We start from the raw sequence: 13,186 nt of genomic DNA, 5'->3' as shown, positions 1-13,186 counted from the left end.
TTATGGCACTTCAGATACTCTTATCCTCCAATAAAAATAAAGCCAAAATGCTTCTATGGAGTATCATCTTTCAGCTTATCATAGTTCATTATCCCTGATGTCCCTTTAAAAATGTGGAGTCTAAAATTAAACACATCATTTCCATTATGTTTTACTTGTACAGAATAATGGGTTTACTACTTAGCTATACTAGCATATTTATTTAGTTACTATGCCTTATAATTGTTTAAACAATTATATCACAGTTTGATGATATTAAATATACAACAGGAACCAAAAAGAACCCCTGAATTTATTAAAAATTGTGTATTTATTCTTACATTTTTAAACTTCAGTCACTTTCAAAGTACTCTCCATTTGATGCAATACACCTATCAAGAATGTTCCAACATCTGAATTGTAGGAGTACTAGAAGGAGAAGAGGAAGAGCAACAGACTGAACATGTATTTGAACAAATAATAAAGGAGAACTTCCCTATTCTGGCAAAGGAAATAGACTTCCAGGAAGTCCAGGAAGCTCAGAGAGTCCCAAAGAAGTTGGACCCAAGGAGGAACACACCAAGGCACATCATAATTACATTAGCCAAGGTAAAAATGAAGGAGAGAATCCTAGAAGCAGCAAGAGATAAGGACACAGTTACCTACAAAGGAGTTCCCATTAGACTGTCAGCTGATTTCTCAAAAGAGACCTTGCAGGCAAGAAGGGGCTGGAAAGAAGTATTCCAAGTCATGAAAGGCAAGGACCTACATCCAAGATTGCTCTATCCAGGAAAGCTTTCATTTAGAATGGAAGGGCAGATAAAGTGCTTCTCAGATAAGGTCAAGTTAAAGGAGTTCATCATCACCAAGCCCTTATTTTATGAAATGTTAAAGGGACTTATCTAAGAAAAGAAGATTAAAAAAAACATGTATAGTAAAAGGACAGCAAACTCACAATTATTAACAACCACACCTAAAGCAAAACCAAAAGAAACTAAGCAAACAACTAGAACAGGAACAGAACCACAGAAATGGAGATCACATGGAAGGTTAGCAACAGGGGAGTGGGAGGAGGAGAGAGGGGGAAAGGTACAGAGAATAAGTAGCATAGATGGTAGGGAGAAAATGTGGGTGCAAGAATAATGGGAAATGTAGAAGCCAAAGAACTTATGACACATGGACATGACGAAAGGGGGGGAATATGGGTGGGAGAAGGTGTGCAGGGTACAGGGGGAAAATGTAATAGCAAAATCAATAAAATATATTTAAAAAATGTTTTCCACTGCTCAAAACAGTTTTTGAACTCCTTGATTTTGATGCCTTTTAGTGCTTCTGCAGTTTTTTGTTTCATCTCTTCCACATCAACAAAATGTTTCCCTTTGAGGACATTTTCATCCAGGGAAACAAACAAAAAAAAGTCACTCAGGGTGAGATCAGGTGAATAGGTACAGTGGGGCATGGAGGTAATGCCAATTTTGGTCAAGAACTGCTGAACACTCAGTGTCGTGTGGGCCAGTGTGCTCATAAATCACTCATCATGAAATGGGCAAATGCACTGAAAGTCTTCAAAAAAATTTCACTGACGACCAACACAGCCTCTCACAACACCACCAGCTGTTACTCGGATACAGGTGTGTTCCTAGAACACTCACCTGGCAGAAGAAGCCTGTACTACAAGAGGCCCACCCTCCAGAAGACAATTATGAGGTTTTGGGGGGTCCCCCCTGATTAACTGAAATGAAATACCTATACTTTTTACCCCACCTACAATCAAATTCTGAGGAAATTTACTCTCACTCATATAGTACACAACATTTTTTCATTTTTACTTAAAAATTAAAATGTTTAAAAATTAGAGCAAAACAGAAAAGAGGAAAACCCAATGTCATACCTTTTAAGCCCGTATATTTACTTCCAGCATATTTTATGTGAGTAGTGTATTTATATTAGGCAAAAATTAAAATCATTTTATGGCTATCCTTCCCACGTCCAAGAAACACTGTGTTTAATACTCTATATGATGGCCTCTATTACATCACCCTTTCTAGTTCCCTCACAGTTCTTATCACTATCTGAAATTTTCTTGTTTCATTAATTTTTTATTCTTTAATTTAGCTCTAGTATGTATAGTTCCTGAGAATATAGGCTCTATTGATCTCTCTTCTCTTGAGATCTCATCTAATTCCACAGTTTCAAATGAACTCCATCTGCATGTCAACAACTCCCAAAATTATGTCTCTAGCCTGGACATCTCTCGTGAACTCCAATATGTATAATGTGCACATACACAACTCCGTTACACATGTACTGCGTACAATTACATCTGTTTCTTCTGTATGTCCAAAACTTAAAATGGATGTTCCCTACCACCCCACCAACATTCTCCATACATCCACATTCCCATTTCAACTGATGGTCATTCTATCACTCAGGCATCCTTGACTCCTCTTTCTGTAATATTCCACAGCTATTTCATGAGCAAATTATATTGATGTGCCCTCAAAATATTTCCAAAATATATCTAACAAACTTATCATCATCCTTACTGTTACCATCCTGGCCAAGACTTTACCAAGTCTTACCTGTATTACTGCAGTAGCCAATAAACAAAAACACAAGTCTGCCTCCTTCTATCCTTACCCCACCATCCATCAGAACATTCACCTGATTGAATGAGCTGTTTAATATAAGGCAAGTCACATCAAAACATTGTCATGCCTGTTTCACTCAGTAAAAATGAAAATCTTTTCTTTGGGACTCTGTCACCTCTCTGACCTTCTCTTTCCCTATTGCTCTTTCACCTCACTCAAGTGTTCTGTATTTTCTAAATGTTTGTAATAAGAATGTATTTTTTATTAACAACAATTTAAAAAACCTTTTAAGTGACAAAACTACGAAAGAGTAATCTCTCTTTTACCCAAGCACTTTCTCTGTAAGTACAGAATTAAATAACAGGGTCTTTAGAAGAAAAATAAAAGTCCATGGCAAGGCTTGTAGGGACTTGAATGCCTATGTTATTGATAAAGACTTTAATAAAGACGGGTTTCTAAAATAAATCAAACCGCACGGTGTAGTAGAATGATTTCTGTATTTGGGAATCAATACCTTTCTAAAATCTTCTTTCCACTACTTACTAAATGCTTATAAACCTAAGCCAGCAAAAACACATCTAATAATTAGGCTGACTAATGGGTTGACAGGTATGTTACTGAAAGTTTTTTGATTAATCTACATATACAAAAGGATGCCAGAGAATTAACCAAAATAGCACAAATGCTAAGGTCCTGGTTGCAGAATCAATGACATACAACTTCCAAAAGCCTATCAACTCAAAACTGAGAGGGGTGCAAAGACTCACTCTCCAGGAACTTGCAAAAGCAAGGAAGCCACAAGTCTAAGGTCCCTGAAGAGAATACAGGTTTTAAATGTTCAGACTGTGCATCTGGACCTGGGATTGGAGTAGAAGGCTTCAGATGATGACCACAGGAAGAATTAACTGTTAAGCTGTTCTTGGGAAAGTATCCTGGCTAAAACAAACACGAGTCAGAAAAGACAAATCGCCACAAAGCTGGAAGCTAGGTTGTAGTTTCGTTGTCTTCTTAGCGATTCAGTTGTAGCAATTTTGTCGCCCAACCTGTCCCACTCACCAGGTTAACAGAGCTGCAAGGCCTTGTGGGTTGGGAACAAGTGGCCAGACCCTGCACAATCTGACAAATAGCTAGGTAGCCAGCTACTCGGAGGCCGTTGCTAAGGAAACGGGAGTAAGACTCCGTGATCACCCTGGACGGTTTCCCCGGGGTTGGCCAGCCCTTTGGGGGTGTGGTTATGTGAGTGACGTACGTGAGGGGAGGGACGGAGGCCCACCGGACCGGGGACGGACTGCGTTCCAGGGCGCATGCGTGGTGTGCGGAGCGGCTAGGTACGTGGAAGTGTAGAGCCCGACGCGAAAAAGGTGGGGATATGGCTTCTGTGAGTGTCCGTCCGACCGCATCTCTGCGAGAAGCCACTCAGCGAAAGTTGCAGAGGTTTTCAGAGCTGAGAGGTACTGCATTTCTCCCCGGCATTAGAAAGGGAGGGTCCTCCTCTACGTGCCGGCAAGTTTGCAGGACTATCACTTCCGCTTGGTTTTCTCTCAGGTGTGGGCCAGGACGCTGGCCCAGGCATAGCTAATGCACCTTTAATTTTTTTATTTTTTTCTGCCACTGTCCTTTATTTACTCTGTTACTTTCTTTAAGTTTATTCTTAGTAAAATATAAACATAAAATAAGGGAAGAGGAAAGAAAAGATGCATTTGGTTTAGCTCATTAACAAAAGTTATTTTAAATAAACCTGAAAAACCTCTCTAAAGCATAGTGTTGTGACCCTTATAAATGTGGTTTTAGCTTCCTCCCACCCCTCTCCCACCTACCTTACAAATTGTTCCGTGCTTCCTGAGTAAAAAACAAAACATGCAACAACTATGGATTAAAAATTAAAAGGGGGGTTGTATCAAAAATTTGTTTTAAAAAGGTTATGCCATTTGTCATTCCTTGTACAACTGTGTAATTAAAAAACTGGTTATATTTTTTATGAAGCTACAGCTTTAAGAATACAGTAAATAATACTAAGAAGACAGTTAAATGTTCAGAACTATTACATTCTGGATGACAGGTCCTATTAGGTAATTACTATAAACAATTTTCATCTTGTTTATTAATTAAAAAGAGCTTCCACCTGTCTCCCAAAGGTTCAGTCTGCCTTTTAATGAGTTCATCTGGAGTTGGAACTTTTATCCCAAATTTTGTGTCACATTCCAATAGCCTTTGTAAAATTGCATGGCTACTTTAAAGTAATAAAAAAATTAAGTACCCACATTTATAAACAGCAACACTGTAGCAATGGATTCTTGGGTTGAATCGTTCTTAGCCAAGGAACACTAAATAGTTTTAACATATGAAAATTATTTTAAAAGCGGGAGATTCATTTATTCCTTAAGAATTGAAGCCCTGGCTGGTGTAGCTCAGTGGATTGAGCACGGGCTGGGAACCAAAGTGTCCCAGGTTCTATTCCCAGCCAGGGTACATGGCTGGGTTGCAGGCCATAACCCCGAGCAACCGCACATTGATGTTTCTCCCCCTCTCTCTATCTTCCTCTCTTCCCTCTCTAAAAATAAATAAATAAAATCTTTAAAAAAAAAAAGAATTGAGATAGTCTTTAGTAAATCAAAAGTACTTCACTCAATAGGAAAACATGACAAGTTTCAGAATATTTAAATAAATGGGTCTGTAGACCATAAAAGAACAAAGCAATCCAAAAGAGAAAAAAACATAGAATTTGTGAACAGTCCTCATCAGAAGTATTTTGAATCACACTAACTGGCTCCTAATTATTCCCTAACTCTCAAAAGCAGAAGATACATTTATGAAGATGATAATATTCTTTTTTTCCACCTCTTTCCAAATAAGTAAACCTGTAACAAAATTCTGGTAATATTTATCATTTCCTTGTTTTTTCTTTATCTATTTTTTCTTTTTCACAAAGGCAAACCTGTGGCAGCTGGAGAATTCTGGGACATTGTTGCAATAACTGCAGCTGATGAAAAACAGGAGTTTGCTTATAAGCAACAGCTGTCAGAGAAGCTGAAAAAAAAGGAGTTACCCCTTGGAGTTCAATATCATGTTTTTGTTGATCCTGCTGGAGCCAAAATTGGTACACATTTATGTTTGGATATATATCATAGGTTCTGGGAAGAATAATCATTAAAGAAAAGTTGTCTTGTGGCATGCAGTTTATAAGCTGCATGTCTTTCCACCATAGTCTTTACAAACTAAATTTTTTTCATAAATTCACTAGTTTTTTGAAAATGATAAAAGGAATTGCAACTTACCTGTTGTGACTGTGGAACAATTTCCAGAATGTTATGTTATTAACATAAAAAAAGAATAGTATCAGTTGTAATAAAATTTACTCAGATGGTGAATAATCCTTTGAACCTTATCTATCAAGCTCTTCATATTCTTCAGGATGAGGAGATCAAATCAAGAAAAAAGTAGTAATATGTACTATTTGACTTGGGACCACAATGCAGAATGCAAAAGAGCCTAGTCTAACGGCTTAAATATCATATTTACTTTAAAAATCCAATTTAAGTAAAGTTTGCATTTTGCATTTTGACCTTCCATTGCAAAAAGTGCATGCTATTTTTGTAGGGGCCATTTTCCATGTACTGCTAAAGCTGAAGCCCCTTGATATCAGACATAGGGTATCTATATCTGACCCTGGCATTGTTCTAATTAGCCACTGTTTCTCACCCCTCAGAGCTAGCATTCAACACTCTATGATTCCCGTTGTATAGGTTAGACTCTGAGGCACAGAAAAATAACTTGCCCAAGACAACTGGTAAGTGATAAATTTAAGATACTTTTAGGATACCAGATTCTAAAAAACTTTCTAAAAAGTTTATTTAACTTTCATTCTTGACTGTCATATGAGAGAATTATTTAAATAGCTTTTCCAATTTGTAATTTCAAGTCAGTTATATACTTAAAGTTTTCTAATGTTGCAGATTGCCCACTTTATCATTTCTTCATTTTGTATTAATAACTTTGGGAGAAGATTAGCTCTTTTTACGAGGGTCAATATCTGGTTTTCATTACCAATTGTTTATTTATTTAATTGCTATGAAATGTGTATATAACTTGATTCTTTTGCCTGTATTTTTGTGCTTTGCTGAGTTAAATAATAGCCAACAAACTGAATCCTCAAATTTATCAAAATCACAAAATTTTAGTAGGTTTCTATGAAATAATATGTGCATTTTAACTTTATTTTTAAGGAAATGGAGGATCAACATTTTGTGTTCTTCGATGTTTGGAAAAGCTATACGGAGATAAATGGAATTATTTTACCATCCTATTAATTCACTCTGGTAAAGTTATACTTTACTAATTTACAGTTTCTTTTAAATATTTTACTTTTGATATTTTAGGAACTTTTTCTCTCTTGCAACTACTTTTTCTTATTTTTTTGTCTTTGAGGTTATTCTGCTTTAAAAACATATTTCATGTTGTTCTTGATATTTTTAGTTTGTAAGTAGCATAATGCTTTTCACAATTTCCATGATATTTGTTGTATGTAGATCACATATAATAACTATGTGTATTGTTTTCAGTATGTATATACACAATTATTTTCCAAAGGCTGAACTTATCAAAATGTGGACATTTTTCACTAATTCTTTAGAAGGGATTCTTGCTGTAGGGCAGAGGCTGGTTTAGCACTGTGATCACCACACTATTGCCAAACCCTTTTTTCATGCATTTTTACTTGATTATTGGTGGACAAAGTCTACAATCCTTAAAGGAGTTAAAAGGAAAAAAAAAGGTGGTGACAAAACTTGGAGTTGACAAGAAAATACATGAGGGGAAAATTACACGTAAAAGAGACATTTCCCACAAAAAGTAGGAAAGGAATAATTGCAGAACAAAGGATAGTTTTCTTTTGATTGGTTAAGTTGAGTTGTTATAAAAATTTGGGGAACATGACCACCTCTGTTATCTTCTCTGTGAAGTGGGCTGACGAACACTTGGTCAAGGACTGCCACCATGATTTTCAGTGTGCTTTTCATTTCTTACGACTCATACACAGAACAGTGAGTTTTTTGTAAAGATGGTATCAAGTAAAGCATCCAAGTTCAGGTTTTAAGGCTGACTAAAAAACTTTAAAAAAAATCAAATTTATAGTTTTATTCCAGAACAAGTATTATAATTACCAGTTTACTAAAAGTTAAATTAGATACCAGAAAATATATTGTTAATTCTTACAATGCTAGACTTTACTATTGGCTAGTGTTTGGGAAAGGACAAAGTGGAAAGTATTAGGTCTTAGTTGTTGAACAAACTATGTGCCAAGTGCTTTGCATGTATAATTGATCTCATAAAATGTGACAAGGCAAGTAGTAGAGTAGTATTCTACATTTGCTAATTTGGAGTGAATCCAAAGATGAACAACTAAAAAGTAGTGAACCTGAGTTTGAACTCAGTATTGCCTGACTCTAGTGTGTAAGACAGCCTCTCATTATAATTACTTAACATAAAAATGATGTAACCTATTTAATTTACTTAAGAAAACATATTTTTCAAGAAATTAAGAAATGTAAGGCTCATTTTAGAGGAAAAGCCTATTTAAAGACAAGTATAAATTTTAAAACACTTTTACATAAATGCACTTTTGCTTTACGTGTAAGTAATAGAGAAAAGACATTGCTTTTGGAAATTATTGTTTAATAGATAATGTTGGAATTGGTACCTGTTTTTACCCTGTGGAGTGGATTCTTATTGCAGGAATTTAAATGTGGTTGAAATTTATTATTTAAAATGTAGATATGAGATAATCCATTTAATTAATTACAGTGGATTATAAACAATTCACATGCTCTAAAGTATATGAAAATTCTTTTCTAATCTAGAATTTTTAAAACTATAGTATGTCCAAGGGCTACAGGATAATTTCTCTTTGAATTTGTATTCTGAAATTTTTTATTCTTTCCTGAGTTATAGTAATGTGTCGTATATATTAAATATTTTTAGAGACATTTTGAGTTGCTGCTGATGCTCCTGAGCTTTTAAAGTCTTGTAAACAGTCATATAAACATTTTTAAGCAGTTATGTTGTTTAATTTTATAGGTGGCTACAGTCAACGCCTTCCAAATGCAAGTGCTCTGGGGAAAATTTTCACTGCTTTACCTTTTGGTAAACCTATTTATCAGATGTTAGAATTAAAACTAGCCATGTACATTGATTTCCCCTCACATATGAATCCTGGGATTCTGGTTACCTGTGCAGATGATATTGAACTGTACAGTATTGGAGAATCTGAGTTTATCAGATTTGACAAGCCTGGCTTTACTGCTTTAGCTCATCCTTCTAGTTTGACTGTAGGTACCACACATGGAGTATTTGTCTTAGAACCTTCTAATTGTTTAGAATACAAAGACCTTGAATACAGGTGTTGCCATCGTTTCCTTCATAAGCCCAGCATAGAAAAGATGCATCAGTTTGATGCTGTGTATAGACCTGGAAGTTTTTTACAGCGGGACTTTTCTGGAGGTGACACTCCCTCTCTTAAATTAGAATCTGAGTATGTATATACAGACAGCCTATTTTACATGGATCACAAATCAGCAAAAAAGTTACTTGCTTTTTATGAAAAAATAGGCACACTGAACTGTGAAATAGATGCCTACGGAGATTTTCTGCAGGCTTTGGGATCTGGAGCAACTGCGGAGTATACTACAAACACATCAAATGTCACTAAAGAAGAATCAGAGTTGGTAGACATGAGGCAGAGAATATTTCATCTTCTTAAAGGAACGTCACTAAATGTTGTGGTTCTTAATAACTCCAGATTTTATCACATTGGAACAACTGAAGAATATTTGTTTCACTTTACTTCACATAGCAGTTTGAAGTCAGAGCTTGGTTTACAGTCCATAGCTTTTAGCATCTCTCCAGCAATACTAGAATGCTCTGGTAACATGTCCTGTATCATTCAAAGTGTGTTGGATTCAAGATGTTCTGTGTCACCTGGCTCAGTTGTGGAGTATTCCAGATTGGGGCCTGATGTTTCCGTTGGGGAAAACTGCATTATTAGTGGTTCTTACATCATGACAAGAGCTATCCTGCCTGCATATTCCTTTGTGTGTTCCTTAAGCTTGAAGATGAATGGGCACTTAAAGTATTCAACTATGGCATTTGGAGTGCAAGACAACTTGAAAAAGAATGCTAAAAAATTGTCAGATATAAAGTCACTTCAATTCTTTGGAGTCTGTTTCCTGTCCTGCTTAGATATTTGGAATCTGAAAGTTACAGAGGAACTCTTCTCTGGAAACAAGACATGTTTGAGTTTGTGGAGTGCTCGTATCTTCCCAGTTTGCTCTTCTTTGAGTGATTCAGTTACAATAGCCATAAAGATGTTAAATGCTGTACAAAACAAGTCAACTTTCAGCCTGAAAAACTATAAGCTGTTGTCCATTGAAGAAATGCTTATCTACAAAGATGTAGAAGACATGATAACCTATAGGGAGCAAATTTTCCTAGAAATTACTTTAAATAGAAAACAGTCTGATTTAGAGACATCTTAAATATTATATACTTTGCCTTTCCTGATTAAGCAAGATTGTAAATATAAGGGTTTTCTGTAGATGTTTGTCTTTGTTTCATTGAAGTATTTAATGAAGGTTATATAATGTAATTGCTGCAATATAACATCAATAACAAAAATACAGGTAAACCATGTTTGAAAAAAGAATATTTCAAGGATCTAAGTTCAGGAAAGGGATTTGGGAATGTTGATTCTTTGAATTAAGATGGGTTTATGGATCATTGTTTTGTACACATAATACTTTAGTAATTTTAAAGATCCTTTTCTAAACATACCTTTAGAATTTTGTTTTTATTTTCTTTTGGGCTTCAGTTCCAATAAAGTTCTAAATGTTTGTCAGTTTTCTCCTCAAATATAGTAATTCTATTTTGAACTAATAAAAATGGCATACTGTAGAGTCCTCAGCACTGGAGGAATGCTGTAGAAATACATTTTCAGGAACAAATTTATAGCTGACATTGAGCTTAGATTAATGCTTAAAATATTGTAATTATCTTGATCATTAATGAACAGCTCTGAAATTGGTGGTAAAAGTCTGTCTCATGTATTGGTCTTACAAAAATGAAAAAGGGTGTATGTATTATTTTATCCTTATAAACTTGAACATGTGTATTTATATCTTAAAAATTCCCTAAATTTCCATGCATAGGAAAGCGTACACACACAAAACTCAATTATCTGTGTGGAAAAGATGGTAGGAATAACTGGGATTTACTGATAATAACATGTTTATTTTGGACATTACTTTCATCCTCTAGTTAATCCCTGTAACAAAACTGTTAAATTACCAGATGGACTGATTTTACTTCCCGTTTCTTATTTTCTGTCATGCACTAGTGATGATGTTGAGAGGCAATAAATAGCCAAAAGGTAGACAGCAGAAAGGAGCAAGAAGACTAGAAAGACAGAAAATATACAGATGACAGCTTCAAGAAAATAAAAATTGGCTGGCATCCCAAGTCTTGTATTCCTATTTTGGTAAAAGCACGTATGTTAAATGTCTCCGTATCAAAGTCTGGTATGTATTAGAGAAAAAGATTTGTGAGAGGCTTGTGTTTTAACATGAGTAAATTGTAATAAGAACTGGTCGGTGCCACTTTATATTTCAAATGTCAAAATGAAAATAATTATTTAATAAACCAGAAGTGACTTGTCTGCAAGCTTATTACAGTATTTGCCTTTTTTCCCTTTTTTCAAGGTTCTTTCCAAGGACAAAATTAATTTATATGGTAGCTCTTGTTTAGCATTTACTGATTGACTTGCGCAGTTTGCAGAGGATATTATGTATTTATCATGTATTAATTGTTCAGTACTGTATTTCACAGTATAATCTAAATCTATATAATCTTTGTATTTCACTGTAAATGTATAGTGTCATCAGTTATTAAGAATCACCATTTTATGTTCCACTAAAAGAGAAAACACTACCAGTAAAATATGACTCAATAATTTCTTTGTTACTTGAAGTTTTTATATTTATTTGTTGGAGATCTTTTAAGTGTACAGATTTTTATCATTTCACCCGCTTGCATATACTTATAAAGGAACAAAATGCAATAGTGACTTTTCTGAAACTTCACATTCAGAGTCAAACTTTTCTGAAGATTTTTCAACTTGAAAGTTAATTGATATCCAGTGTTAATTGATAACCACCCAGTACCATCTTCTGCGCTGTCACACTTATCGGCAAAGTTGCATTTCTTAAATGCCCCCACCACATTACTGGGGATTTTCCTTCAAGCTGTGGACTCCAGATATCTGTTCTGCAAGTTTTTAATGCTATTGGACAAAATTCAGTTTCATTTTTGCCTCAATGTAATTATTAATTAGAAGACTGTCTTTTAGTCAGTAAGTGGGAGGTTTCTGACAAATCGGTGGTCACCATTTTAAACATAATTCTGTACAATGTATGCATTATAGTTGCTTTGAAATGTTACCTTTTCCAAGAATATGTCAGTGCCCCTTGCCTTGAGATGAGTAGTGTGTAGTATCATTTATTTATCACCAACAGTGCACCTAACTCAGGTGATAATTCCAACCACGCATAAGTGAGAAATTGGACATTTCCTTAGGTGTATTATTTAATAAAATTACAGCCCTTAAATCATATACTTGAGGTTTGTAAAAGATGGCTATTATGTGTAACTAAATATATTAACATAAGCTTATTGATGATTTAATAATTAACAGTGACCAAGAGGGGAATGAGAGAGATCCATTATTTGGTATCAATCTTCTACCTTAAGCATACACTCACCAAACTAAGCAAATAACCCATAGACACAGACAACAGTGTGGTGAGGGCCAGAGGGAAGAGGGAAAGAGTAGCGTGGGAGGGAAGAGGTGGCCAAAGGGGCAAATGGGAACATCTGTAATAGTGTAAACAATAAAAAAGAATGTATGAATGTATATACTAAATTAAAACTTTAAAAATCCAAATGAGATGCTGAAAATCCTCAAATTTTAATATGAATCCAGTGTTTCCAGAACCTGTGATCTGTTATTTATCTCCTGAGGCTAAACATTACTTCCTATGTTACATAAGGATTACCCAAATCAAAACTTTCCCTGCTGCAAAATGCATGTTTGTAAGGCTATCACAGCTGATAACTGGTGTATTATACAACATCCAGGATGCCATACACCATGATGTCCTCTGACCCTGAGCAACTTGAAAGCCCAGAATTTAGGTACCTAGGATACCTTGATATATGTAGTCTCGCAGAATTAAAATGAAAAGAAAAAGCCAAAAAAAACCTAATTTGCTCAAAATTGTCTGAAAGATTTTTAGATGTTCTTTTTATTTTTGTTTAGCTAAATGAAACACAGTCTTCATTATGCTAAGAACTAAATTATTAAAGGAAGTATCTTTTTAAATTTACTTGTACATTTTAAAATTCAGTCAGTGCAAGAGAAATAATTGAAATAACCATTACTTGCTTAACTTAATATTTTGTACCTCTACAATTTTGTTTAGACAAAGCCAATTTCCATAGAGGTTGAGAACAACTTTTATTGTTTATACTTAGTAGAATGCTGTTATTAATATTCCTTGTATTGATTTTTG

The 13,186-nt window shown here is 34.9% G+C and overlaps 1 protein-coding gene across 1 annotated transcript; it reads left to right on the top strand.

Moving 5' to 3' along the window:
* Window positions 1-3,875: 3,875 nt before the first annotated feature.
* FPGT (fucose-1-phosphate guanylyltransferase) lies at window positions 3,876-12,558 on the top strand. Its single transcript, XM_045835311.1, has 4 exons — window positions 3,876-4,021; window positions 5,500-5,667; window positions 6,794-6,886; window positions 8,643-12,558. Exons 1-4 carry the CDS (start codon window positions 3,940-3,942, stop codon window positions 10,097-10,099), a joined length of 1,800 nt encoding a protein of 599 aa, XP_045691267.1. The 5' UTR covers window positions 3,876-3,939; the 3' UTR covers window positions 10,100-12,558.
* The last annotated feature ends 628 nt before the right edge of the window (window positions 12,559-13,186 follow it).

This window comes from Phyllostomus hastatus, unplaced genomic scaffold (genome assembly GCF_019186645.2).
Source record: "Phyllostomus hastatus isolate PE091 unplaced genomic scaffold, TTU_PhHast_1.1 phas_contig_209, whole genome shotgun sequence".
Taxonomy (NCBI): domain Eukaryota; kingdom Metazoa; phylum Chordata; class Mammalia; order Chiroptera; family Phyllostomidae; genus Phyllostomus; species Phyllostomus hastatus.
This window is presented reverse-complemented; position numbering and strand designations above follow the sequence as displayed.

Bases quoted from the DNA above. Each gene is read 5' to 3' on its own strand.
- FPGT (XM_045835311.1), top strand. From the start codon at position 3,940: ATGGCTTCTGTGAGTGTCCGTCCGACCGCATCTCTGCGAGAAGCCACT. The intron at 5,668-6,793 runs GTACACATTTAT...TTTATTTTTAAG, and splicing joins TCCTGCTGGAGCCAAAATTG to GAAATGGAGGATCAACATTT. The intron at 6,887-8,642 runs GTAAAGTTATAC...TTAATTTTATAG, and splicing joins CATCCTATTAATTCACTCTG to GTGGCTACAGTCAACGCCTT.